We start from the raw sequence: 27857 nt of genomic DNA, 5'->3' as shown, positions 1-27857 counted from the left end.
CTTATCTGAGCTGTTCAGGTTGTTTTATCCCACCACACTTGATGCTCTCTGCAGCCCAGGTTTCGGCCACCACATTCATGTCCAGTTGTGCTCAGCACAACTCGGTGTCTCTCCCGCTCCTCCTGGTAGCATCCATAACTCGGTTTCCACCACTAAAACTGACCTACAGGTGGTTCACTGCCAAGGTGACCTCATTTGACCCGTGCTGAGTTTGGGGTTAGAACCCAGACTGAAGAAACACCAACGTGCTGCACCTGGACAATACGGCATTTGCTTTAACTTGCTCAGGTATTTCATAAAATTACTGCTCCAGATGAGATGAACCAATCCCATGAAAGTCAGCAGGTTGAAAGTCGGATCTGCTGAAAGAAAAAACACATGAAGAAAAAAACAAAGTGACATACACCCTATGGATCTACCCCACAGCTCCCTGCCTGTGACAAAATCCTCTTTTCAACTTGGTCAGAATGGGAAAGGTTTTCTTAAGCTGGATTGAAGAGCTCAGTAGGAGTGCACAAGCAAGCCTCTGGATTTGGCTCCTTCTTTACCACAGCAAGGAGAGGAGCACACACTGAAAACAGAAGACTAAATCTCTTCCAACACTGCCCTGGAGAGCTGGCTAGCACATCCTTCACATGCTGGTATCTTCCCACTCTTGAGAAAGCTTTGGGTTTGGACACGCCAAGCCAAACACATTCACACTTCTCTCGAGTGCATGCTGGAAACGAGTGACAGGGAACGCTGGTTTAAGGCTTCAGCATGGCACTGACAGTTACCCTATTCCAAAGCTTTCCATGAACGGGTTAAACAGTCACATACATAGAAACAGGGAAGTCCTTCTCTTCCTTTCCTTCTACCCCACAAAGGAAAAAGCCAAAACCTCTCAATATAACACAGGGACAGACTCCAGTTTGAAATCAAACAGAACAAAATCTCAGGAAATGAAGAAAGCTAGTGAAAACAGTTTGTTTTATTTCCAGGATCAAATATTACAATAGGACATTTACATATATTTATAAAAAATGCAGCAGTTGTGTATATAGATCAGAGGTTTCCTTGAGTTTGGTCCCTCCCAGCACAGTGAGCTGAAATCACCCAAATTAGTTCTCTCCCTCCTCCAGCATGAAGTTGCATCATTGAAGGAAAAAGTGACCAGTGTAAAAACCGGCAGGCGAAGCCCAAATTTGGAAACTGTAAGTTCACCCATGAGAGGACTCAGCCTCACTGAGAGTCATCTGCTGTACAGCCCGGTGTCTCTCATCAGACACCACGGCTCCGAGGCATGCTCTGCAGATTTGTTTCACACAGAGCTGTTGTATCAAATAGCACCTCGGCCCCCTGCTCCACGGCCTTCCCCTAGCTATCCTATCCCATCAAATCCCAGCACCCTTTCACAGGCAGATACAGAACTGCTCTTCCTCGTACTGCAGACGCAGTAATTAGATAGTGACCAAATCCCAAACTTCTGTGACTACTCACAATGTACCGGCAGCAAACAGGAGACAGAACGGACGAAGCCAAGGCACTGATGTTAAGTGCCACGTCCTCCAATTACAGATGTGTGTGTGTACACATATATACATATGGCTCTATTTAGGGAAGTGGACAGACACTAAGCACCTCATGGGCAAGAGAAGACAAGATTAGAAGTCATCTTGCAGCACACCACAGAAAGGGAGTCCATTAACCTTCAGGCTTGGGAGCAGGCAGCAGGATGCAGTGAGATCCTGCTTTCAGAAACAGCCCCTGCAAAGCTGTCCTCACAGGCTACAGTTCACCTTACAGCCACCTTACAGCAGACCTTAACAGTCATCACTGAAATGTTTGGCTGACTCCTAATGCAGCTGAAGGAATTTCCAACAACAGAGATGGCCAACGCAGGGCTCAGGTGGGAGTTTTGTATTGCCTTTAAGACAAAAGCTACGACACCTACAGAAATCATTTCTGTTGAAAAACAGCTGGACAAGGCAGACCCAATCTTCACAACGGACTTTGCTCTCCACCTCCACTTCAGCCACCTCTCCTCTCTTTGGCATACAGAGCTATTCTTTTCTACTAGCTGGATTAAAAAGGGATTAAACAAGGACAAAGCTGCGACAAGAAAAAAAGCTGTAACAAGTTGTTACTTCAAGTTCCTTAAATGACACGCATCCTCCCACTCACAGGGACTTCCCCACATGAAGCCAGATAACAGAGGCTCACATGGTTTGGAAAAACATCAGATGCATCTTGCCTGTTTGCTGCAGCCTTCAGCACCAGTCAAAATGCAGCTGAAGGGATGCTTCACTGTGATTTCCTGCCCCACAAGAAGGGGTGGAGCCCTTGTTACTCTTGAGTTCTTGCAACCCAACTCAATGGTCCAGCTCAGCGAGAACAAACTCAGTGAGCCAGGACAGAGCATCCCAGCTAGCAGACAAGGAGCCTGCTCTCAGAACCAGCTGTAATTTGCTGCCTGCAGGAGCTGCAAGCAATGCATGGTGCCCTCTGCAGCACAGTAGCTGTCGTCAAAGAACTCCTGCATGGAGATGCCTTTTTCTTTAAAGAACCAGAAAGGAAAGCCCCCATCCTCAGGATTAACTGTTCTGTTTCATTACCCGTAACTCAGACGTACTTCAAGCAAGAAGTTCTGAATAGTCACAGGGTATGTCAAACAGCAAAGCACACAGCTGCATGGAAGTTTTCTAAGTCTATGTGAGAACCCACCAGCAGTGAGGTTTACTCATTAAGTGCTAAAACCAGCTGCCAGTTTCTGATGGCAGCATGCGTACAAACCACAGCACCTGTAAATGTGGAAGCTGGTATGACTTGGTGCAGAGGAGCATGTACACTGACACTGATTGAGTTAATTAAGTAGTTAATTTGGTGAGCTGGTGCATAATCAAAATGGCCATTTATGTCTACGTCTGAAAATTGCTGCCCTTCTGTAGACAGCTCTGCTTTACAAGCTACACACACGCATTCTTTCAATACCAAGGTTGTCACCTTATCAGATTTTTCACCAGGAAGCATGACATTATTCAGTCCATAAATGTCAGAAGTGCAGAATCTCAGACCACGGTTCAAAGCCTAATGAAAACAACACAGGCACATCCAGCAACCTGTGACACAGCCTTCAGATGCCCTATTTCCTCCAGGAGAGGAGGCAACAGGGTTGAAGCCGGTTGGTCAGCCTGGCTGAGAGCAGGTACTGCTAGGAAGAGCCAAAATCCTTCCCTGGATCTCTGGAGGTCTGAGAGTGGGAAGCCAAAACAAAAGAGTGTGCTGACAGCAACAGGCAAAGAAAGCGAGGTCCAGCTGCTTGTGCTCTGTTTCTGGATGCTGGTTGTGACAGCAAAAATAAGCCAGTTAGACATTAAAAACCAAAACAAAAAAAACAAGCTAGATGAAGAACACATGCAAAGAAGGTTTCATTGCAAGCAGCAAGAAGCTGCAGCTTGAAGCACTTTAGCTCCCTACCAACAAAGCCTTCCACTGTCTGCCTCTGCTCGTGGCAGTCCTTTGCCATGCAAACTGTGGCCAAACAACACTGGAAACCACAAACCACAGACACTGAGGGATGATTTCCTTTGTCCTTCCAACTTCAACTTATTCTGCAATTAAGGATTTAAGGTGTTTTTTCCAGCCTCGTCAAAAGTAATTTGAGCTTCAAACTTAACATTCAGAAGCAACCATGACCAAGGCTCTTTCTAAATTGAGTCCAGGTGGCTTACACCTTCCCAGATACAAGCTGCCGCATGCTTAGCTCTGTTAATGTGTTCAGCCACATTCTTCAGGCCATCAAAACACGTTTCTCCAAACTCCAAAGAGCTCTGAATGAAAATCTGAGGAGCTGTGCCCCGGCTGGTGCTTTTTCTTCACAGCTTTCACAGCAGAGAACAGCTGGGTGATGTGAGCTGTGGCTCTGCTTTTACTGGGGTGGGAATAAGGGGGAAAAAAGGGAGAAGAATGAAAAGAGAGAAGAGGTGTGCACAGGGACACTTTAAGACCTCTCTGCCTCCAGCTCACAGGTCAAGGCAAAAGAAACCACAACATGCCAGAGAAACAAACAAACTCAACAACAGATCAGCTCATTATTTCTTGGAGCAGAACAAAGCATTAAGAACTGCCACAAAATAATTCTGAGTCCTTACCTGAAAGGGAAGAAAAATCCCATTTTTAATATGGTTTTGTTTTTTCTCCCCATTTCTTAATTTCCTGATCAGTTATAAAAGAATTGCTATTTGCTAATAAAAAGCCAAGAGACAGAAAGAAGACAAGAAATGAAACGAAAGACTTTTAGTCTTGATGGCTCAGGAAAAAACCTTGCCACATCCAAGTGCAACTTTTGGTTTCCTCTGCACAAGATGATTGAGCATAACAAAGGCAATGAGATGCTAAACCAGAACTTCCTGTTTTGGATTTGACAGCATGATCCTACAGCTAAGCACAGATTAAAGAAAGTCAGCTCCACAGCTCCTAGTTGTGGAAAATGGGGTCAGAAAGAAAGGCTCATAATATGGGACCATGCTGGTCTTCAGCATCAGAAATGAAGCTCGTGCTCCTGCCTGCAGTGCAGTTTTCCCTCTTTCCCTGATGCAGCCACTAGTTGATTTTTTTTTTTAACATCTAATTGCTGAAGCTTAAGTACATTAGTAAAACTGTGGAGAAGGATCAAAAGAGAAGCTACCAACGGAACAGGCACAAGACTGAAACAACAGAGTCAATTTTCTATGTTTAAGTTCACTATTAGGAAAGCTGATGTGGAACAATGTGCTCAGAGCAGATGCAACCCCCCCCGGCCAGTACCAAGATGCAGCCAGCCAGTCACAGCTTGAGAGACAGAAGCAAAAGTGCAAAGGCTGCTGTATACAGGGAGTGGCAGGAGAACAAGAAAAGTCAACATGCTCCCATGTCTGAGGGACAAGAAAGGACATCACGCTGATGCCAGGTGCTGTTTCCTGTTGGCAGCCCACCTTCTTGCAGCAATTCACTGAAGAAGAGGCAGCAAGTTTCAAGGTAATAAACATCAGAGTAGGATATTTAACTGGAGAGCTGAAATTACCTAAGTACCATACTTACACAGAAGGGTTTCCTTCTGCCCTACTCTTCTACTCCCAGGTGTGAGACAAGAATTTGGATATTCTAGAAGTTCTATAGATATCTTTCAGTCTAGAAATGCTGCTGCTGCTGCCCCAGAGGCCAAACACCAACACTCTCACCGTTCTGCTGGCCTTGTCATTCACCTTTTAGCGCTGCAAAACAGCCTCTTAAAGGAGCTCTACAAACCAAACCTGGCATCTGATGTCACATCACTCACTGGTCAGGAAAATGCCATCAGATTCTGCTTTCACAATGCAGTACCTTGCAGTAGAATGCAAAGACGTTAATGCAGAAGGAAAATGAATTTACACAACTGTATTGTTATACCATGGGGAATGCAAAACATTGTCCATGGCTTTCTCTATTTAAAGACTCCAAAGGCTGGTATGAAATTAAATGCACAAATATCTTGAAAAGTTTCAGGCTATAGAAAACTTCTGACCACTGAAGTCACATGTATGAACCACCTGACAGTTACAGGAAGTTACAGAAGGACTCGTATGCCTTTTTCCTCCCTGATGAAGAACATTAAATTGGATGCTTAACTGTAAATAAACACACTGCACATCCATCATGCAGATGGCAGTGTTAACTGACTTTTGTTTCCTGTAACCTATGCTGTACCAATGGCTCAATGTCCAGGTGAGACACTGGGAAAACAGGGCACTTGGCATACACACAGGATGTGCCTGCATGAATTCTGCTGCCAGCTTTCGTAGCTGAAATGAAACCACAAATAAAGGAGTAGCTTTCAATACATCCTTCCAGGTTTAGTGGTAAATGACAGCAGATTAAGATTACAATAGAATAAAAAGCAGCCTGGAGCTGCCACCAGCTATAAAGTCTTTTATGAAGTACTAATTCCTTCCACAGTTTTAACAAGGCTATTTATGGTTTGAATTAATGACAGGAACCCTGCCTAGGACTTGCTGTCCTGCCCAACTGCAGTCTGTGCTCTAATGCCAACTTACAAATTAGTCACCCCTGGTGCAGCAGTGACATACAGAAGGAGGGAGGGAAAAAAAAGCCAACTACTTGTCAAGTTTACTCCATGTTTTCCACACTCCCAAGGTCTTCACTGAATCATGCCACCTTCTATTGTCAGCTGCAAAATCCTGAAAGCAAGTAAAAAGGAGAAAAAACAGAATTTCCCCCTCCTTGCAGGGAGGAGTTGATACTGCAGCAAAAGCAGACCCAACTTTTCAAGTCTTTTTTTTTTTTTTGGAGGGGGGATCCTTGCTTTTTTCATAAAAAAAATGATGAAACCTGCATCCATTGGCAGCATTTAAAGGATGATGAGAGCATGCATGCAGCCTAGAAGCCTATTAGGTAGGGGCAGAGAATCTTGCCACAGCTCCTGAACTCCTTTCCAAAGTAAGTTTCAGCAGACTGCAAGGTAAGTGAATGATCTCAAGAATGCTGTAAGGTTAATGGAGAACCTTCACATGGAGAATCAAAGCAAACGAAAGACTGTAATAAAGATTACACTCTCTCTTTACAGAGGTGACTCAGTGCCTTATCAAACAGTGTTTTCAAATACAAATTAAATGAAACTGATTAAAGAACAGCAGCGAGCAGGGTGTGTCTACTACAGCCACTCCAAGTCCCAGCACACTGCATTCATAGGTCCCTGTTCTACTTCATGAAAACAAAGGAAAGATGTTCTTCCCAAGGGCTCAAGCTGGGAACAAAAACAGAACTCTGAACACGCTCAATTGTCGCTAGAGCAGAAGGGAAGAAGAGAGAGAAGGGCCAGCCAGCTGCCTGCCTGATTTTAGCACTGCAATCCTATGACCCTCAACTGCATATCAACGAGTTGGTGTCCTAGGCAAAGAGGAGAGGGGAGGAAGGCTGGGAGAACTCAGGCCACAGTGCTAATTCCTTTCCTGCACAAAGACAGTCTCTTGAGGACACAGGCCTGCCTCCTGTAATGTGATCTCATAGTCCAGGTGAGAGAGTTTCCTTCGAGGGAAGTTGGTGAGGAGTTCAAAGCGTTCGTTGGGGTACCCTTTTGACTGGACATGTTTCACAAGAGCCTAGAGAGGAAGGAAGGCAAAAAAGGGTCATTCAATTGAAACAAACAAACAACAACCCACAGAAAGCGTCACAAAATTATCCCTCTTAAAAGAGAAGTTCGTTATGACAGAGAAGGGAAATCTGCATGTAATATGGATCTCAACTTCTTCACTATGTAATTTGGTCCTTGTATGCCATAAAACATAGAAGCTAATTATCCAACAGATTATTTAAACAGAAGGAAGATATACGTAACAGTACACTAATTTAAGTGATCTGAATTCCACATCACACGTTCAAGTCACAGCAAAACGAAAGTTGCAAAACAATCTGTTCAGTGCCCCAAAACAAAAGCCCCTCACCTGTTTACTGACATTACCTTTATGTTAAACCTAAAAGGCACCAAAGAAGTATTTTTGTTGGGTGACACTGATAAATACAGCATTTTTTCTGAGGGTTTGAATATTCTCCTGCCTTCAAAAAAGCATGAGGTCTGGGGGATCCTTCTCTTCCTTTCTTTCAAAAGCAATTCTCAGCTCATTGACTTCTCTGCTTACAGTAGCAATCAAGGAAGGATATAGAGGGTACTGGGAGATGGGCTATCAGCAAATCCAACAGACACATCAGAAGAGCTGATGCCCATGCTACACAAGAAAGATTTCCCAAGATCATCAACAAACACAGCAGATGAGAGGGTAAAGCAGGGGCAGACAGGACAGAGAAATGAAGACAAGCTGAGGAATGACAGGGAGTACAGTGAGAGAGCAAAACTCAGGCAGAATGAACAGTCATAGCACTGCTCCAACGTCTTGGGGCATCAGTGAAGGAGGGGCACCTGAGGGGTGATGCAAGTGCACAGGTGATGGACTGGAAAGAAGTGGCTCCACTTGAGTTAAGATTACTTGAGAAATATTATAGAGATGACTGCTATGACAAAGTAAGAATGAAAACCTGGCAAAGCAAAGCGGTTTCCTACAGTAAGTGTCCCTCAGAATTTATTTCAGCCTCAGAACTCCACGTTGACCTCTGAAATGACGCTTGGTTTTGAGAGAGCTGATGCTGGATTTTTGGATGCTTTTGTTTCCTATTTAAAGCTTTCATGTAAAACAGCAAGGATGAAAAACATGAGTTTGAAACGAGGTCAGTTTCTACCTGGAGTTTTGCAGACCAGGTTCTGTAGTCTCATTTTCTTTGAGGGATATAAGCACTTCTCTCACCAATGTCATTGGTGCCACCATAGGAAAATAAATTCTCCATTTTCAGCTCCCCTGTACTCAAACAAGGAACTCCAAGTAACCCCACTCACCAGAAGTTTAGCTTGTTCAGGCAGTGAAATTTGTTCTCTCTTTCCATCTGGATACCTTAGCATCAGCTGTGCCTTTGGTCCTAGTACAAAAGGAAGTTACTACAAGTTAACAAACAAGGCAGCTGAACCGAGCTCTCTGTAGTTTTGGTCGTGGCACACTTTACTGCATAGAACAGTAGGGTTAGGGACTGGAGACAAGCACAGAACTTTTTAGCACGCAGTGTTTCAGTCTCTGAAGAGATACTTGTACAGCATGTGTTCAAAATAAACACAAGAGTTCACAATAGTGACCAAAATCAGCCTGGGTTCCTAGAGGAAAGTACACTGTGCTACCTTTGCTTTTGAGAGCATTCCACAGGGCTGCATGCCAGCTCACAGCTGCAAGGAGGCACACAGACTCCTGGGATTTGTTTGTATAAGCAAAAGTCCAGCCCCTCAAGGCAGTCAAGCCAGGCACGAGGTAAAGCTAACATCATTTCACTTCTACCACACTGGTAGAAGCCTGTCACAGCTGCCTGCACTACACCCATGGGAATTTCATTCAACAAGGTCACAAAACTAAGGCATGTGAGTGACTAATATGAAACCACTACATCAAAGTGTTGACAAAGTAAATCATCTAGTATCAACGAGGGAGTGAGATAGCAGGAAAGGTTTAGCTTTTCAAAACAAAGGCTGAAAATATGCTTGTCAGGGTTTAACAGTTTTCAGAACAAAAGCAAAACACAGGTCACTATAAAAAATAAAAATAAAAACAATCTGTGGCCACTCACCATTCACATCTAGGCCCTGCAACATACTTTCAGGCTTGTCAGCTGGCTCCTCCACCACCCCTGCATCAATGCAGGGCAGTACCCTGTGATTTGATGTTGTCCCAGGCTCAGTCCTTGCAGGGGGCTCAGGCTGAGGCCTCCGGCTTTCCTCTTTTTTGTACCCCAAGTCTTTGTGTGGAGACTTCCTCAACTTGGCAGGATTCTCCGATTCCTCCTCCTCCTCAGATCCGCAAACAGAAATGAACTCTTCGCTTCCAGAAAAAAGCTCTGACTCAGATTCCTCATCTGATCGACTCTCCTGCTTGGTCTGTGAGGAATCAAAATGTGTTTCCTGTAACGAAGCTCTGATAGCAGCTTCCAGCTGGCTGTCCTCACTGGCATCAATGAGGCTCTCCTGTTGAGCAGACAGAGGAAAAAGGCATAAGGATATTTTCAGACATACTGAAAATCCAGACAATATCAAACATTCCAAAGGGAAGCTACTAAAACAGTCATGAACAAACAGCATGGAAAGCCAGTCATCCTGTAACTGCTTAATGATTCCTCCTTGGAGCTTCACATGGAGTAATACGTCTTCTTCCCACACAACCCTGCGACTGTTAACAAACAGTCAAACAAATGTAACAAAACAAATGATCTAAATGTAAACTGCATAACAAAAATAGCTGTCGAGGTAGAAAGCACTCCCTTCGTGCATTACTTTCACATTTTGCACACTCTTCCACTAATTCATTAAGTCTGTTTATACACTACTGAACTGGAAACCGGTGCAGCTGCACAGAGACACAGCACATTTCATTTCAGGTTTCTGCAGTCCTCCTAGAGGGCGTCCTACTCACCGAACGGGAGCATTTTTGGGGAGGGTTGGTAGAATGCCCATCCAGCTGCCCGTGCTCACTCAGGAACCCGGTCACTTGGTCCAAGAAAGAGGTCACGTCCAGTTGGTGCCACTCCACTAGTTTCTGGCCTGGGAAACATACAGCACTGTGAAGTCTATGTTCAGCAACAACTCCTCAAAGATTGCAGCATAGCTGTCAAAAACATCAGCTCACTCCTGTGCACGTGCTATGCAAGAATCCACATCTGTGGAACTGTAGCTGCCCACAGGCCACCACCTGATCATTACAAAGCTTCCTCCCTCTACCCCCTTGAAAAGCCTTATTTTTTGTTCTTTTCTGAGAAAATATGCATCCAGAAAGGTGAATTGGATATTAAAATTAAAAAACACAGAACACTAATTTTATGAAGTTATACACTCTTCCTGCTTCGATTCTGCCTCTTGGTAAACAGCATCTGCTTCCATTAGTGCTAGGAAGAGTATCTTAACTTCAGTTTCAACAACAGCAAAAAATGTTTTGAGGTGGTTAAATCAAATGGTGAGAAATTTCAGCTCTGATTAAAGAAACTATTACTTCAATTCCTGAGAAGCATGAGACCGAACCATTAATACAGCAGCCTTCTATGATGACAGAAGAGGCAACGTGTTGGCATACAAAACAAAAAGGTCCAACTTCAAGAGCAATGGAGAAAAAGGTAACATTTATTTATTTTTTAACTGAACAATCAAATTGGTATTTGAAAATTCAGATGCAATTTAATAAGTCATCGCTAAGCCTCATTAAGCTACTGTGACAGGAATGGGATTGCAGATTCGTATTCATGTCATGGGTAAGTGACCTGACAAATTCATCACAAGATTTCAAGTAGCTTTTAAAACACCACTTACAAAAAAACGTTGATTTTGGAGTTCCACCACCAGGTGGTACTATTTTCAATTTCTACACAAAGTGCTCAATAAGCCATAGCAAGTACCATCATCCAACACAGCATTTCAGAAAGGCTTGGGAGTTTTGCTCCTTCAGTGCCTCCAGAAGTTACTATTTCATTTCTACAGGGATGAGAAGTCTCACAGGGTAATGTGGTAAGGAAGAAGCTTCAGTGTAACACTGTGCCAAGGATGACAGTACTCCAGCTCACAGCTGCCACTCCAAGTAACTGTCCCTTATCTTACCTGTCCTGGGATCCAGGATGGAGACATAAGGGAAGTCTGCTAATTTATAAAACTGTATGTACCTCTGCCCCTCCTCACTGTCGTGATAGACCTACAAAATACCACGTTGAAAGCAAGTTACTGAGTGGAAAGGGAACACGAACGACCGTGAAAACATACCAAGTTTTTCTCTATTGTACAGTGCATGCAACAAATAGCAAACACAAGTCTCAGCAACTTCTACAACTGAACATGCACCCCTACCAGTGTATGTATTAGTGGTTCAGCAATAACATTTTCAATCAGAAGTAAAAGGCTGCTTAGGCATTAAAATGCACACCCTTAACCTCTGCAGTTCTCCAAGAGAACCACAGTAGCGCTGTTGTAATCAAAGACAACTGCTTTCACTGTCCCACCTAACAGGGCATCAAGTTACTGGTGTGGCTCTGTTAAATTTCCCACCCACAGAATTCTGTGATTCTACCTGCCAAAAAATGAAATGCTCCCTGATGATGTTCTTCACAGCCTCATTGCTCCATACGTCGCGGTTCAGACACTGGCACGCAAAATCTTGCACGTTCTGAATGTTTATCATGAGCCATTTGTTCTGCATCTGACCACACTCCTTGGCCTGTAAGCAGAGAGCAAAGCTTCATTAGCTAACATCGAAGAGCACGACACAAACAATGCCAGCAATGATCAGTGATGGCTTCTAGCAGTGTCAGAATTTTCACCAAAACCCCTTCAGAGTGAGAAAGATGGACCGAGCTAGCGCAAAGGCATCCACAAAACAGAAGGCAGGGCTGAAAGACCTGCTTAAATGAGATTGGTTAAATTACAGAATCACATCGATGAACAGAGCTGCTGGAGTTCAACAAGCCAAGCACAGAGTGGGAAAAGCAGCTTTGGCAGTGGGGCAGGGGAGCGAGTTGTGGGGAAAGGCACTGAATTCAGTACTTGTTCAGGGAAGAGTGCAGTCAAACCACGCCAATCTGACAACAGAGGAAAGACCTGCTCACTCCAGAGATAAACCTGTGGATCATCTTCTACTTAAGCAGACAACACAATTGACAGAGGATATGCATCAATGCAGTTGGACCTCCTCTCTTGGCTTTTTTGTTTGTTTTTGCCCCTCTCTCTCAAGGTTTTGAGTCACGCTATTACTGCAACTGCCAAATTCGGCATCCTTTTTTGATGCTCCTTATCCAGACTGCAAGTTGGGAGGAAGACGGGAAGGTGCAGGAAGAAATCTTACTGGTTTGAGTCACAAAGCTGGCATAGTCTGATTGCTTGGTGGCAAGATAATGGTAGGAGTTTGATCAAGAATGTAATTCTGATCGCTGAATTGCCATACCTGTTGAAAAAAAGAGGGCTATATCAACAGCAGGAATGCTCTTACCATCTGGAGAGACTGGAACTTGCAAATGAATGCCCCTTCCTTCTTAAAAAAAGTATGCATATATTTATAAGTGCATTCACTATCCTGCTGGCCAGGCACCTAACAGCAAATTCACGTCATCAGAACGCTACAAGAGATTTTGCTGTTTTTGGTGGCAGTTTGTTCCCCAAAGCAAGGTTTTTAATTTCAGATGGACTTTTAGCCAGCACACCTCAGGACAGTCAGTCTGCCTGATGCAAGACAGCTGCATGAACCCCATCCACTTAGCTTAAAGCGTAAGCCTCAATGCACTTGGTAAACCAGTAAATATCAAACTGGAAGCCTGCTCACTGTTCAGCAGATCTCGGTCTACAAAATACGTTCTGCATGGCCAAAGGACCTGCAGACAATTTTTATTTTATTCAAAGGAAAGCTGTTACAGAAAAAAACATGAATGTAGAAGCGTGGAATACTCATTCTGTCCTCACAGGCACCACTAATGTTACCAAGTGAGAAGCCTGTATTTGGTTTCCAGAGGGGAAAAATGCAGCAGGTGACACCTGGGTAACTGATAATGGTTTTAAATATATCCATTATTCTTTTATTTAAAAAAAATTATCTTGAACTAACTGGGGGATTTGAGAACTAATTCTAGGCAGTTTAAGATGAGGCCCAGAGGTACCACTCAAAAATAAGGGGAACACCGTGAATATGCAGCTTCAGTTAATCACATTGCCTTAGTCCTGTGTTCTAATGTAATCCATACGTGACTAAATGAAGAAACTCAGAAATACATAACTAGCATACCTGGAAGTGCATCTCACTCTTCTACACTTTGCATATTTTTTAACATTAGAGAAAACCTGACTCCTCCTCTCCTCCATCCAGCTACTGCACTTGAAAGGGTGCAAGCAGGAAATTCCACACGCAACTTTTGGAAAGATGAGTTTTCAACTGTACAGCAGCTCCAGCTCTTGAAACTCCTTTTAACTTCCTTGTAAAAGCAATAGGTTTCATGTTTAACATTTAAGAGGACAACAGTTATACTGCTACCATCTCACACACATATATAACCACGCTCTTACACAGATATTGGTTTGCTTTAAGGGTAGGGGGGGTACAGAGGGAAGAAATATTGTGGGTATAGAGATTATATGGATGGATCATTTTCATCAATGACCAAAATAATGTTGCAGGGCTCAAGAGCTGGCTTGTGTAGCCTGCAAGTGATGTCTGATGGCTTCAGAAACAGTTTATTACACCAGTTTCCAACCACCACTTCTTCTTAACTTAACTTAGGTGCACTTAAACAGCACCTAAACAGGATGAGAACAGAGCAATTGCTCCTTACAAGTATTCTAATTCACACTTTAGATAGCAGAGTAGGAGCTTCCAAAGAAAGAGGCAGTGATTCTTAAATACCACATGACAGATGTAAAAAACCACCCATGTCCCCTGAATTCCCCTTCCCATTTTCTAGGCATCCACATTTTTTCATCACAACAACTTAGGGCAACAAACCAGCAATCCAGCCAGACAAAGTAAGGAAAGTTATTTTACGCTCACTGCTGGCTCCCACTGGAGAAACTAACTCATGTACTGCTAAAAACAATACGTCATCCTCTTTCATTTGATTTTTCTGAACCATGAGCAGTTTATAAGTTTTGTGTGGTTTCTTGTTTGGCTTTGTTGAAATTCACTGCCCTCCTTCAGTGGGCAGAGAGAAACAAGGAAGCCGAGCCAGCATCTTGTGAGCTTCCAGACATCTGCTAGTTGAGCATAGTTCAGTTTGGGAGATAAGATAAAATCAGAATGAGAGATGTGCCTACCAAGATACATCCTATTTATATTAACATTACTTATGTTACAGTCCTTGCCTTGGTCAGCACAGAAAGACCAGCTTCTCTTCATAACCCAGCCATTCCCAAGCTAATGGTACACCAGCACACACAGTATAGCTAGACAGTGCAGAAGCACTGCATGTAAAAATAACTGCACTATTCAACTACAAAACTAGATCAGCTTCTGAGCTATTACTGCTCGCTTCATAAAAACAAAAAAAAATGTTTTTAAAACCATCAGCATCAGCAGGAAGAGAACCTGTACAATGAGGAAATTTCATATAGACAGACTTTAAATTGCAACGTCACGCTGCTGCTTCACAGAAGTGCCAAAATCCTAAGGAGCATTAAGCACAGAAAACTATCTGCTTCCAAAACAAGAAATGCAAAGTAGGTCAATTTGGGGCACGCTCTCTGCACATTAAACTGCATTTTACAGCATACACGCAAAGAAACAAACATATCTGATTGTAGAACAAAACCAAACCCTTCTTTAGAAAGTAAGTTTGGTCTGCTGCTCTAGTGATTTATTCTTAGCAGGTTCTGTGTTAAAGAGATGGTGAGTGTGAAGCTTCATATGCAACAAGGCTCAATTTTACAGTCAGGAAGCATCAGTTCAAATCCCTTGTGCAATCTGAATTGACCCTCAGCAGTTTCATTTCAGTTTCTCTGAAATACTCTAATAGCAGAGAAGGAGCAGTTACGTTAACATCTTGCTGGTGTATCAGCCATTTGCCTCTGGTTTACATGGCCCCAAGCCACCAGCCTACAGTAACTTGCATCGAGTGGCCCAGTTTTTGATGGAGCTGAAGTTAAACATTAATGCTCTTTTTCATTAGTGAAACAGCAGCTTTTTCACATCATATTGTTAAGGTTCTTCAGTGGGTTTTGTTACTCATTTTTTTTTGCATTCAAAGGAAAATGTATTTCCTTGTGCAAAACAAAAGACAACTGAGCCTACTTACTACAGAAACCAAAGTTAGAGCACCCTAACAGACACTGAGCAACAAGGATGCACGAAAACCTTACTGAGACCAGACACCACTGAAATATTGTTGCTGAGTTTGAATACCATCCTAAGTCTACAGGACAAAAGGCTGGTGGAACTTTCTTGCATACCTCTCCAGAGTTTAGAACACACCCATCATTTAAAAAAATGAAACAAAAAAACCCACTGGAGGTAGTGCTAAAATACAAGTGCTCAAAATGACAGCATTTAGCCTTTTTTTAGTTACTGCAGATGTTTATCTAAGTGAACAGAGAAGGAATAAGCAAACAGCAGCTTGTTAAAATTGAATTTTGAGAAAGATTCTGGTCACTGGATTCACAGGAGGCCTGCCTTTATCCCAGGCTGAAGCAGCACAACAGTGTGCAGTCACAGAAGGTAAAATGGAAAGGGTAACGGCCCACAAACTGAGAAGCTAAAGATTATTTTTGCAAGGAAGTTTTGAAACGAAAAGTAACACATGAGACACGGAACTGTATGAGAACAGAAAAAAGCAAGCACGAATATCAGAAAGCATATGTCTCTGAATTACTGCAAAGAACAGGACAAGGTGTGTACATACATCACCCCTCTCCCTCCTCCCTCTTTTTTTAATTTATTTACAAGACTGAATAAGAACACATGGACTTCAGAGCATTCAAGCATATCAATCAGTTACATCATCCTCTGAAACGAATTATGATAATGACAGGTGCCATAGTAAATACTGCTAAAGGTCTTAACACGTTTTCAGTGACACATTAGGAAAGACTAGAAAACAAATTCCACAGCAGAGATTAGAGGGCACTTGCTGACTGTGTATACATTTCAGAACAGAGCAGCACTGGCTGTGCCTATGCAAATTCCCTTTTTGGTCCCTCAAGCCACAGGTTCACTCTGTTCACAACCAATCTAGATAGTCTCTAATCACTTGTTATGTCCCTAATTCATCCCATAACTAATTCTGACCAGATCCACAAAGCTGCCTGCACAGATAGAAAAGGGGACACTTGAGATCACTGGAAATCAGCAGGCCTCCTAGCTGTGCCCTTCTTAGGGGGGCAATCTCTCAGACAATTCTTCCACCACCACCAGAGGCAAAAGATGACCACAGTGATTTTGTACAAGAATAAGTCTTCTGGCACAAAGTTGTGCATTCATGACAATGCCATACACAGATACTTAAGTAGCTTTGGTATCAAAATTATTTAGCCATATTACCAAAACCGCATGAGCTTCTCTAGAGGCTCTGCTGCAAACTATATTGCCTCTTACAAAGTACTTTTGCTCACCTACTTTAGCTCAGCTACTTCTGCATCATGCAAGAGATTCAGTTCTTCCATTCTAGCCAGCCTCACTTGTATACAGAAGTGTTTCACCAAGTGTGATTTGCTGTACTGGCTTTTAAACATAATAAAAATGTGATCTACCAATGATAGTTAAGACCTTCAGAGGCAGTGTATCAAATATTTATCAATACAGGGTCTTCTAATTGTCCTGCACACACAGCCTAACAGAGGGCTTCCACACTGCACACAGCCACCACACAGGGAACTTACCAAAACTCAAAAACTCACCGTCTCAAAGCTGCCTTTGTGCATCAGATCAATGGGAGGCCTGAAGAGGTCTGCTAGGGTAGTGAGTTTCTTATCTACTGCTCCTCCATTTCGTAGCTCCTGTTCCTGTCGAACTGCACAGCCCCAAGAGGAAACAAAGCTGAGTTAGACCAAATACTCAAAGGATGTATTTATAGTTGAATATATTCCCATATACAAAACTTTGGTGAGACAATCGTAAGGTCAGACCACACTGAAGATCAGCTGTTGCTTTAGGTAAAGCTCCACTTGTCCTAACTCTTGCAAGCAGTGGGTGTTTATTTCACTTTTAAATACATCCTGGGTAGTGTAAGTATCAGTGGAGGTGGTCATATATCAATATTCAAAAACAAACAAGCAAAAAAAATTTTAAAAAGGCTATGACTTGCTCCCACTGATGCTATTAGACTGGAACAACTGAGCTACTCTGTAACACTACAACTTTACTAAGTATATTTCTAATTCAATGCTTCTAATACCTGAAGGTAAGGCACTCCCCACAGGAAGATTTAGTTCACTTGGAGAAATATATTTGCAAGTTTATATTAAACATCTACACTTCCCACAGTCAGTTCTGCATACCTCAATCTGCTAGATGTAGAGGTTTTCAGACTGTTTGTACCAAGTACCATACTTTGAGTTTCTATTGGTGTTATCACTTCCACTCAAAACAATACAGAGCACATTTCCTACATATACATGATCATATAAAATAAGGTAAATCACAGAAACTGCTCACCTAAAAATGCAGTGATATAATGCATTTTATGGAACCAAGTCAGCTGAAATGAGTAACCAACACATGACCCTAAAGCTTTCCCATCGTGTAAGGAAACATCAGTGGGCCATAGCATACAAACCATTTCTGAGCAGACATTGGATCCCTACAGGGATAGAAGTGCACTTGTGGTGTAGGCCTGGGAGCCAGGAAACAACATGGACTTTTAAGACTAGGGCCATTTCTTCAGAGGTAACAAGATGGTGATTTTCACCCATGAAATTTACCATCAAAACATCCAGTTTCATCAGAAACCTTCACAATGGTTTTACAGACCATGAAACTCTAAAGGACTTTGCTATAAGAGAGAAAATATAAGGGCACGAAGCTTCTGTAAATTCATGATTTTAATGTATGTAGCTGCCAGTGACTTTAACACCTGATTAGATTATTACTTCTGACAAACTGATCAAGGCTGTCAGGGGAAAGCCAGAGATGGTAAATGCTTATTTTCAGTTTGGCATATGACAGCACCTAACTCCTTGGGAACCAGGTCCTCGGTTAGAGCTCTTCAGGTCTCCAGAAGCATCAGTGGTAACAACTGCATAACAAACCTAACTGGGATGCAAAATAAATGGTGTTTGGCTCTCAGAGAATCCCTTTCTATGAAACTTAAATGCTTATATAACACCCAATGCTTTGTCTTTTGGAGAGCCTGCAAATGAATGGATAGGGAATGGTAAATAGATTAAATTCACTACAGTCAATTCACAAGGCCAAGGAAGAAGCCTCAGGGTTATACTCAAATCTAATTCAAGTGCCAAAGCCACCTATGGCTATCAAAGAAAAAAATAATAGGTAAACTCAATTTATACATGGGTATTGGACTGTTCTTCATTTTTAATTCTCTCTAAAGCAGAAAAAGGCTTTTTTGAGAGTTATCAAGAAAGCATTTGCCATAGGAAAGAAGGCAGAATATGCTGTCTCATGGTTTTACTTATGTAGCACAGGCAAGTACTTTGCACAGCACCCTCAGTACCTGCTTCATATATCCATCAACCAATGCTTTCCCTTCAGCCACTTCAGAACAAGGTAAGGTGCCTCAGAAATAAATTAATGCCACTTACTGTACCACAGACATGACAGAGTACTGTCAGCAAACAGCACTGTCACTACAACAAGGAACAGTCCAACAGTATTCTTCCCAAATAACATCTTACATGCAGTAAGCAATTAAAAAGCATTCAATGACTGAAAGCTATCACAGCCTACAGTGGAAACTAATTTGCAATCGCTGTTGTACTAAAAAACCAACCCAACAGAGAACCTGTCTAAGTTACTGATCAGCAGACACTTACTGGTTTCTGTCTGAAAATCCCGGAAGCCGTCAAATATTGAACGCGCAGGTCTGCGTCTCTTAGGAGCTTCAAAGAAAAAAGTATTGCAGTAATTACTTCAAAGGCATACTATGAAACAGGTAAGCTTATGAGAACCATTTTTCCCCATCACTTACTCCCTTCAAATTTCCCAGCAGAGAAGAAAAATGTACCAGCAGTACACATTAATGTAAAGTTAGCCTTTTTTCCTGGGCTCACCAAGCACTCATACATCAGTATGTAGTGGCAGTGCTGTCACAGCATCAAAATGTCATGATTCCCATCAAGACTTTTAAAGGTGATTTCTAAGAAAAACTTCATAAAATTAAACCCAGAGGGAGAATACCTTCTTTCTTAGGAAACACAACTGTTTCTTACACGTTTCTATTTCCTTTTTAATCATGTATCCAGATTTCATTCCAACAGGGCTGAATTTGACTCAGCCAAGCTCTTCCTAGGATCCAGTGTCAGTATCAGCAAGGATCTCTCTCCTCTAAAGGCTTAGCAACAAGCACAACCTCTTACAGGTAACTTCAGAGTAATTTTCACTGTAGTTTTGAGTAGTAGCTGAAATAGCACTTCAGCAAAAGCAGCCTCTCCAAGGCTTGGCTGCTACAAGTCCAGCGCAGGTGAAGATGTGAACTGCAACCCAGATGGCTGTTTTTCTAAGACATTTTCTACTTCTGGAGTGGTTCAGTGTATCTGGCAGAGTACAAACTGATACAGGTCTTCTCAACTGGAAGAGAATCCAAGCTCACTCAAGCACCTCAATACGCAGCTGCTCAAACCATAAACTGGAACATACCCTGCTTGAGGTTAGAGCTGAAGGACCAAGTGAGGCAGCTTTCCAGCTGCTGGCCTGCTTCATGCTATAAATAGAAGTGGCATCAGTGTGAACATGAGAGCTGTTGGATGAGACAGAGCCAGGAGGCTACCACAGATTGCCTCAGTAGGGCAGTGAGGGACAGCACGTCTGTGCTCAGTGAGTGACGTGAGCAGAAAAGGACCAGCAAGAGTGCAGATCATACTCCTGTACTACTTAGGATCACGAACCCACAGGCATCTATGGAGCTTATGTCAAAGACTGTGCTGGGTCACAAAGGCAGCAAGAGGAAGAAGCCAGCGCCATGTCTTCCAAGAGTCCTCAGGGCACCTTCTGCAACCACCTCTCAGCTTGGGCACGTTGGCAAAACAAATCTCTTGATGTTGAAAACAAGATCAAGTGAGAACCAGTTCCACAGTGAAACAGAAGCTAGGCCTCACAATCCTATTCAGCAGGAACTAAACAACACAAAATGCATTTCCCATGGACATGGGATCACTACAGAGATGAGCATTTCCATGTCTTCCATTGACAAAAAGAGCAAGATTCTTAATTCAGCTGTGTGATGCAGCTTAAAGTGCAAATTAAATTCCTAAAGGAGAAATTGAGAGAATGACAAGCTATCATGCAGTTCAACCCTTCTTTCTGGATGTCCTCAAGAAACATGCATTTGTTCACTCCATTTTCACTTGTCAGCCAGATCCCAAGCTTTCACCCCACCAGTCTGGACATTTTTGCAGCAGTATCACATGGTTATGAATGCCAGGAACACAGGAACTCAATGTTACTAACTGCCTGGTGACTCAAGAAGTCCTCTGAAAAAGGAGTTAGCAAATTGACACCACTGCAAATACAGCATCTCTGATGTGTAAGGTTTTAAATATCAGTATATTTCCAAGCATGCAGTCGTGTTAGATGGCTGAGGAGCTGGAACAGGGCAAAAACACAAACAGGCACACTGCTTTCTTCATGTTCATGACATTTTGTTTTTCTCATCATATGAACATGATTTCAAGGTATTTAAAGAAAGCAAACAATGAAATAAGAACACAAGCCTACCTCCAAACAAGGGCTCAGGCTCTACTAAAATTTCCTGTTTTTGAGGAATTGGAGCTCGTACTTCATCCCTATTGAAGAGGAAAGGAAAATCAGAGATGATAATGTTTGAGTATTAAATAAACCAAACTATGTTGTGTTCAAAAGGTTCCTGCGACCTGGACTAGCTGAGGACACTGCTGTGCCATTGCACAGAATCAGAGATTTGATGTCAAAACAGACCTTGAGGAACCCTCTACTCCCACTCAAGGCACTGAAGCAGGATGTAGCACGTTGTGCATTAACGTGCACAGTGCACTTTTCTACATCTTGACAGGAGATTACACAAATCCTGTGGTACCCTGATCCCAGTCTTCTGTCAATTGAATTGACAAAAACAATTCAAACACATATTTTTTTACTTTCACAACCTCCTCAGAACTTGGAAACTGTCTTTCAAAACTTAGGTAATCAACCCACTTGCCACCCTCCTCCCCTGTTTATCTGTACACAGAGGGAAAAAAAAAGATTGATTACTATGAGCTTTCTCCTGCTGGAACCTTTTATTTTCACCTGAAACTCATGACTCTTTTTTTCCCACAGGATGTAAAACAAGATGGTCAAAATGGTTATTTTCCTCCATATAATCTGAAGCAATTACTTGCTTTCATGGCTGGGCTCCTTTCACATTTCAGCAGCTTAGCTATGCTTACAGAGAACACTATGTAAACTGAAATTACGTCTAGGAGAAGAAATAAAATCACAAGAGCTATGAAAGAATAGAAATGTGTACTCAGTTGTACTCAGTTCAGATCCCTAACTCATGTATCTACTCAGAGGAGCAGCACAGGCTCATCCAAGAAAATCCATTTCAACATCTGACCTACAGAGTATTCCCGAGCTGCACGCCTTCCTGGACTCTTCAAAGTCTTTAAGTGTGCAGTTATTGGCTCCTGGCCATGCAGGTTTCAAGCAGTAACTCACACCACCAGCAAGATTCACTAACCTTGCTATTAGCCTCCACATCTTTGATCGCTGTTGTGAAGCTAGTTATTCTCCTTTCTGCATTTGCATATTTTTCTTTCTTCCTAGAAGTAAAACTAAGCTGACCAGCACCTGAAGGTGTCAAGTATAAAAAAGGAAGTATTCAAAATAAACCTTGAATATTGAGTTACTGATGTGCCAGAAGTTATCTAGAAATACGAACTCTTAACACCTACAGATACAGACTTTTAACTTCATTACCTGTTACAGGTTCAAACAGGGAGGCACTGAACTATAGAAGTCAGTGCTAACAGTTGTTTAAATGTGTACATGTGCTTCAGAAGTGCAAGCAGCAAGAATTTTCTTTAGAAGTTATTTCCCTCTTGCCTGAAGTAAAAGACTTCCATAAAGAAGAAAGCATGGCTATGTTTAATACAGAACTTTCAACAGATGTGACTGATACCAATTAGCTTCCATGCAAAATATTCCCCTTATCCCATGCAGGCACATTAACAGGCAGCACCAAAAGACTCTGCCACGTCAAAGCACCTTTATTGGCACGTGATGTGTAAGACACTAATGCAGATTTTGTAGTTGCTTGTTCCTCTGCACATCAGTGTACGTGATCTAATGTTAAAACAACACAAGAAAATGCTATCAAATGGGACTCGGGTCTCAGTTAATAAAAACCAAAATGACAAAATTCTCTAAGTACAAAAGAACATAGAGCAAAATTCCTGGAGCCATTTAAAACTAAGACCCACTTTTTGCTGGATCCTCACCTCAGTGACCCAAGCTAAGCCTGCAAAAACAGCATGTGCATGCAATGGGAAACTTCTGAAGTACACGCAAGAGAGACCAGCTTGTGCAATAAGAAAAACTTATTTATTAAGAAAAACATCAAAGCAATCAATCAAACAAGATCAAAAAAGCACACATTACACTGAAATAACAGCAGGTTAGGAGAAAGAACAACTGCTTGAATTGCTCTGTCTTACACTACAAAATGTTTATGCAGACATGCCCATGTACGTACTCGGTGTGTGGCCGAACTGCAGACACTGCTGCAGAGCTGGTGCTGGGCTCCTCTGCTATGCCTCCACCATCCAGAAACATGGTGACAGCCATCTCCAGGTTGTTGTTGCATGCTTCAAGCATATGTTTTCCCACGCTTTCACTGGCACCTGTAAGGCAAAAAAAAAATATATTGAAGCATTCTTCATGAAGTGTTCTGATCAGAAGCGCTGGGAACAGCTAACCAGCAAGCTTCTCTTCTAAAGCACTGATCATTAGAGCAGTTCAGCAGGTGCCACTTATCCCTAAGGCACGACTATGAGGTGAGACAAACACACATCTCAAGGGAAAAGGGAATGCCTGGATACAGAACAGCCACGCTTCTCCCTTCCAGCAATTCTGCGGGAGCGTTTTTGAGCGCTTCTTTTTCTCTTTGTACAGTTTTCCAAATATTGACACGCTTATTAAATTTGACTTGTTGTGTTATATGAAAAACAAAACAAAACAATCAACTGATTTAACATTTTAACAGAGAGAATACTAAATCCAGTGCCAAAGTTTTTACCCTCCTCTAACAGATACTTAAAGAAGATTCCCTGTTTCGCTGAGTGCTCCAGAAGGCAGAAACAAACAAGCACAAGCTCAGTTCATGTACAAGGAAATTTTAAAAGTGAACAGGGAAAAAGTAGTATCATCACTAGCACTTACTAGAATGGCTCCCAGGCCCAACCAAATGCAGACCAATGTGCTGCTCAGGATGAAACAATACTCCTTAGCAACACTTGTTGTTCTTCCTTACACAGTCTGCCTCTAAAGCTTCCTCAAGGCCGCACAGTCAACAAAAGCACCACCTGAATCCCTCCTGCATCTAATCTTTTAAGAGTCTATTTACTACACTACGTCTCTATAGGTAGCAGGCTGCCAAAGAGTCTATTTTAATATGGAAAAGCTGGAACAGAGAAAAGAGTGGCAAAATGCAGCTGAACCAGTTTGGGAGCAGTTTTTGGTCTGCAATAATTCTTACCAGCTTCACCACAAGTCACTGAAATGAAGAAAACTCTGTTTTCCCAGCTTCAGAATGACAGCTAACGCCACTTTGAGCAAAACATTTAACTTGCTTTCATTGGGTGTCCTGAGATTTTCCAGGAAGTACTCAGAGCTTTAGATTAAACAGACTGATACACTGAACACACTTTGAATCTGTTAAGATAAAGCAATACTAAATGACCTGTGCCACTATATTACACCACAAGGGAAAAGTCAAGCTGATCAAGGTAACTTTTCAAGAGAAAAAACAAACCCAAGAACCAACCTGCCACAAGAGTACCCCAATGGTATTCAGCTAAGCTGGAGGACCTTAATCAAAATAAGAGTGCAGAATGAACTAGTACCATCCCCAATCAAACACAAAAGCATCTAATAGTTTTTCACTGTAACTGCTCTTTCATATTTTCAGGAGCTCACTTCAACACCAGCTGCAGAAACGAAGCAATACCTGAAGATTCTGGAATATACACACAGCCTGCAACCTCAGTGCACAGTCACACCATGCTGTTCATTTAGGAGGACCAGAAGAAAAATTATATTCCACCTTCTGCTTTTTAAAGTCATGAATATACAATGCGTTCGTACCAAATCTTCCTCAGTCCTAAGGAAAACAGCATCACACCAGTGTTCTCAGTGCTCCTGCTGGCAAACAGAAATTCTAATTATTCTGCAAGATTTGAAAGAAATTTCTTTTTATCCCGTAATTTCATCTGTAAAGATACACAGGACTTACACTCTCTTAACACTTCTCTGGACGAGAGCACCAAAGGAAAAAAAAAACTGCTGTCTGAGAAGTATATTCAAGGACTATGGGTTAGCAGACATGGCTTGGCAGCTGGACCTGATGCTTATAGTGTCTTTTCCAGACTCTGTGATTCTGTGACTGCTGCTCACCATCAGGTGTGCTGGAAGCAGATCATAGAATGGTCTGGGTTGAAAAGGACCACAGTGATCATCTAATTTCAACTCCCTGCTATGTGCAGGGTCGCCAACCAGCAGCCCAGGCTGCCCAGAGCCACATTCAGCCTGGCTTTGAATGCCTCCAGAGATGGGGCATCCACAGCCTCCTTGGGCAACCTGTTCCAGTGCCTCACCACCCTCTGGGTGAAAAACTTCCTCCTAATCTCCAACCTAAACTTCCCCTGTCTCAGTTTAAGACCATTCCCCCTTGTCCTATCACTGTTCACCCTCACAAACAGCCGTTCCCCCTCCTGTTTATATGCTATCTTCAAGCACTGGAAGGCCACAACGAGGTCTCCTTGGAGCCTTCTCTTCTGCAAGCTAAACAAGCCCAGTTCCCTCAACCTTCCCTCACAACAGAGCTGCTCCAGCCCTCTGCTCATCTCAGTGCCCTCCTCTGGACCTGCTCCAAGAGCTCCATGTCCTTCCTGTGCTGGACGTGCATGGATGCAGTGCTGCAGATGGGGCCTCACAAGAGACAGGTAGAGGGAGACCATCACCTCCCTCTCCCTGCTGGCCACCCCTTTTTAATGCAGCCCAGAACTCAGTTGGCCTTCTGGTCTGATGGAGTTCATTTCACCTTTTCCACACAAACGTGGGTAACTCTGTGCACTTACACAGAACCATAAGGGCTGGAGCATGTGTCTACCCCCCTGAGAAAGCAGGTTCACACCAAAGGTGCAGGCTGATGACAGACCACTGAGGGTGTGCTGTGCAGCACCTGTCACTGTGCCACAGGGTCAGACAACTCTGCAAGAACTCACCTCCAAACAGAACCTTACATTCTATTTCAACAAACAGAACCTCAAACCTCTCTTTCAGAGGTAGGTGGGCAGAACCCAGCAGGATCTTGTTTTCTGTTTTGAAGATCGGGAGCAGGGTTTAGACATCTCCATCACCCAGCTATATGCGCAGATGGCTGCTGGGCAAACAGCACAGCTCTACTCGGCCTTCTCTCAGGCACCGCAGAGAGCGAGAACACCAGACACACACGGGAGCTCGCCGTAACGAAAGACGCTTCTTCTTTCATAGCAGCAAGGGTTTAGTCCAGCAGGTTTCCGTCAGAAGATCCCAGGCCCCGTAACTCCCCAGCACTCCCGTTTGCGGGTGCCGTGCCCGGGGAGCCCCAAAGCACGCACGCCGCGTCCGTCCGCAGCCCGCAGCCGACGGCGGTGCCGACACGCCGACGCTCCGCACGGACGCTTTCAGCAGACGCCACTCAGCGCCGTCACGCGAAGCGCGAGCTTCCCACGAAGCGAGCACGAACTGCGCGACCTCGAGCGAGGACCCGGCCGGCGGACCGCCTCCCGGCCGCGGGGCGAGCCGCCCGCCTCTCCGCAGCCGCGTTTCCCCGAGGCGGGCTTCGCGGCAGCCCGGCGCCCCGCCGCCGCCCCGCTGACGGGCCCGGCCCCCCGCCCCGCCGGGCCCCCGCCTCACTGCGCCCGGCCCTCCGCCTCCATCCCGGCCGCTCGACGAAAGCGTGAAGCGGCGGGTGAGCCGGTCCGGGCCCGGCATTCCTCGTGCCTCACCCGTGATGGCGGTGAACTGCTGGATTAACCCTTTCAGCGCCGCGGAGGCCGCCGAGCCCCCGTGCGCCGCCATCTTGCCGCCGCCGCACAACAACACGCACGCCGCCGGCCCGCGCGCACCGCGCAGGCGCGAAGCCCGCCCGCGCCCTTCCTCTGCCCCGCCGCCTGGGTGGCGCCGCGCAGGGGCGGGGCGCGGGAGTTGCCGTGGTAACGCGGCTCTCGCCGCCTCGGCCGCCCGCTCTGAAGGGGCGACCCGCCGCGGCGGGAAAGGGATCGATTGAGGCCGGTTCCGCCGGACGCAGGAAGTGCTGCTGCTGCACGTGCGGGGCGGCGATGAGGCCCGTGCCGCTCCCCAGCGAGAACGCATTTTTGTTTCTCTCCATCCAGCAACGCTCTCTGGGCCCGGCCCTCCGTTCTTTGTTCGGCAACGCGTCCGGCCACGACTGCTGTCGTGCGGGAGAATGCCGTGGGAGAGAGCCAAAGGCGTTGCTGGAGCCCGGGTAGGCTGTGCGCACAGCCTTCTCCTCACCAGCAGGAGGGTTGAGTGGTGGGGTGCCGTTGCTTTCATGCGCATTTACCTCAGAACAGCATCGGGTGGAATGCTGTGTGGGAGGTGTTGGACTGGAGGAGACGAGTTTTATGAACCAGAATCTGAGAAATATCACCACACCAACAAGAACGGCTCCCCAAGGTTGCCTGGCAAGTTCTCACTGTGCTCGGGATCAAGCACTGAGAGCTAAAAAGGAATCATTAACCAACCCGAGCCTGCTGCAAAGCGCGTGGAGCAACCAAAATCCTCCCAGCAGCTGAATTCCAACCTCCAACAAGAAAAGCATAAAACAAACACGAGGACGCTCCTGAGGACCGCTCTGCCACACGCACTGTGAGTACGGCCATGAGGGGATCCGAACGCTTGCAGCCCTCACAAGGCTGCTGGTCTGGGCACCCAGTACAGGTTTATAGGCTTTGTGTACTTCAGTTGAGTGTGCAGCTAATGATTGACTTCTAGTCTTGTTTGTTTTCCCCATTCTGCAACAGCCTTTCAACTTTTCCATGTGAGATGTGTTTCGCAAAGCAAGTTGGTTTTGTTTTTTTCTTTTTCCCAGTCCAAGTTAAAGTGAATTTTAGACAGCTGCCAAAGTATACTTACTAATTATAAAAGTACAACTTACATACCCGCACCTTTGGGGTATGTGAAGTTAAAAGACTGTCCCAGCAAGCTTTAAAAATAATGGAAAAAAAGTGTACCCCCCAGCAAATACACACCTACCCCAAAATTGTATTCCTGACTTGTGAAATGGCTTCTTTCTGCACTTTTTTGTATTTATTTGTAGTATTTGTTATGGATGGCAGTGAAGTAAGCCTTCAAGAAGCAAAAAAACCCCTCCATATTGTCTAATTCCTACCT

The 27857-nt window shown here is 44.0% G+C and overlaps 1 protein-coding gene across 4 annotated transcripts; it reads right to left on the bottom strand.

Annotated features, from left to right (window-relative positions):
- Window positions 1–952: 952 nt before the first annotated feature.
- On the bottom strand, window positions 953–26578 carry UBXN7 (UBX domain protein 7). 4 transcript variants are annotated; one of them, XM_052686002.1, is made up of 12 exons: window positions 24546–26154; window positions 22936–23083; window positions 21922–22031; window positions 20940–21007; window positions 19040–19105; window positions 16946–17058; window positions 11649–11795; window positions 11186–11276; window positions 10014–10141; window positions 9175–9568; window positions 8402–8481; window positions 953–7115 (listed from the first exon to the last, which is right to left on the bottom strand). In XM_052686002.1, the coding sequence occupies exons 3-12, from the start codon at window positions 21939–21941 to the stop codon at window positions 6954–6956; spliced, it is 1269 nt and encodes a 422-aa protein (XP_052541962.1). In that variant the 5' UTR covers window positions 21942–22031; window positions 22936–23083; window positions 24546–26154; the 3' UTR covers window positions 953–6953. The 4 variants fall into 4 exon arrangements, with proteins under 4 accessions (XP_052541962.1, XP_052541959.1, XP_052541961.1 ...); XM_052685999.1 differs by lacking the exons at window positions 21922–22031; window positions 24546–26154 and adding an exon at window positions 26450–26578; XM_052686001.1 differs by lacking the exon at window positions 21922–22031 and having other exon boundaries at window positions 24546–26153.
- Between the last annotated feature and the right edge of the window lie 1279 nt (window positions 26579–27857).

The sequence above is a fragment of the Tympanuchus pallidicinctus genome, unplaced genomic scaffold (assembly GCF_026119805.1).
Source record: "Tympanuchus pallidicinctus isolate F22 unplaced genomic scaffold, pur_lepc_1.0 scaffold22, whole genome shotgun sequence".
Taxonomy (NCBI): domain Eukaryota; kingdom Metazoa; phylum Chordata; class Aves; order Galliformes; family Phasianidae; genus Tympanuchus; species Tympanuchus pallidicinctus.
This window is presented reverse-complemented; position numbering and strand designations above follow the sequence as displayed.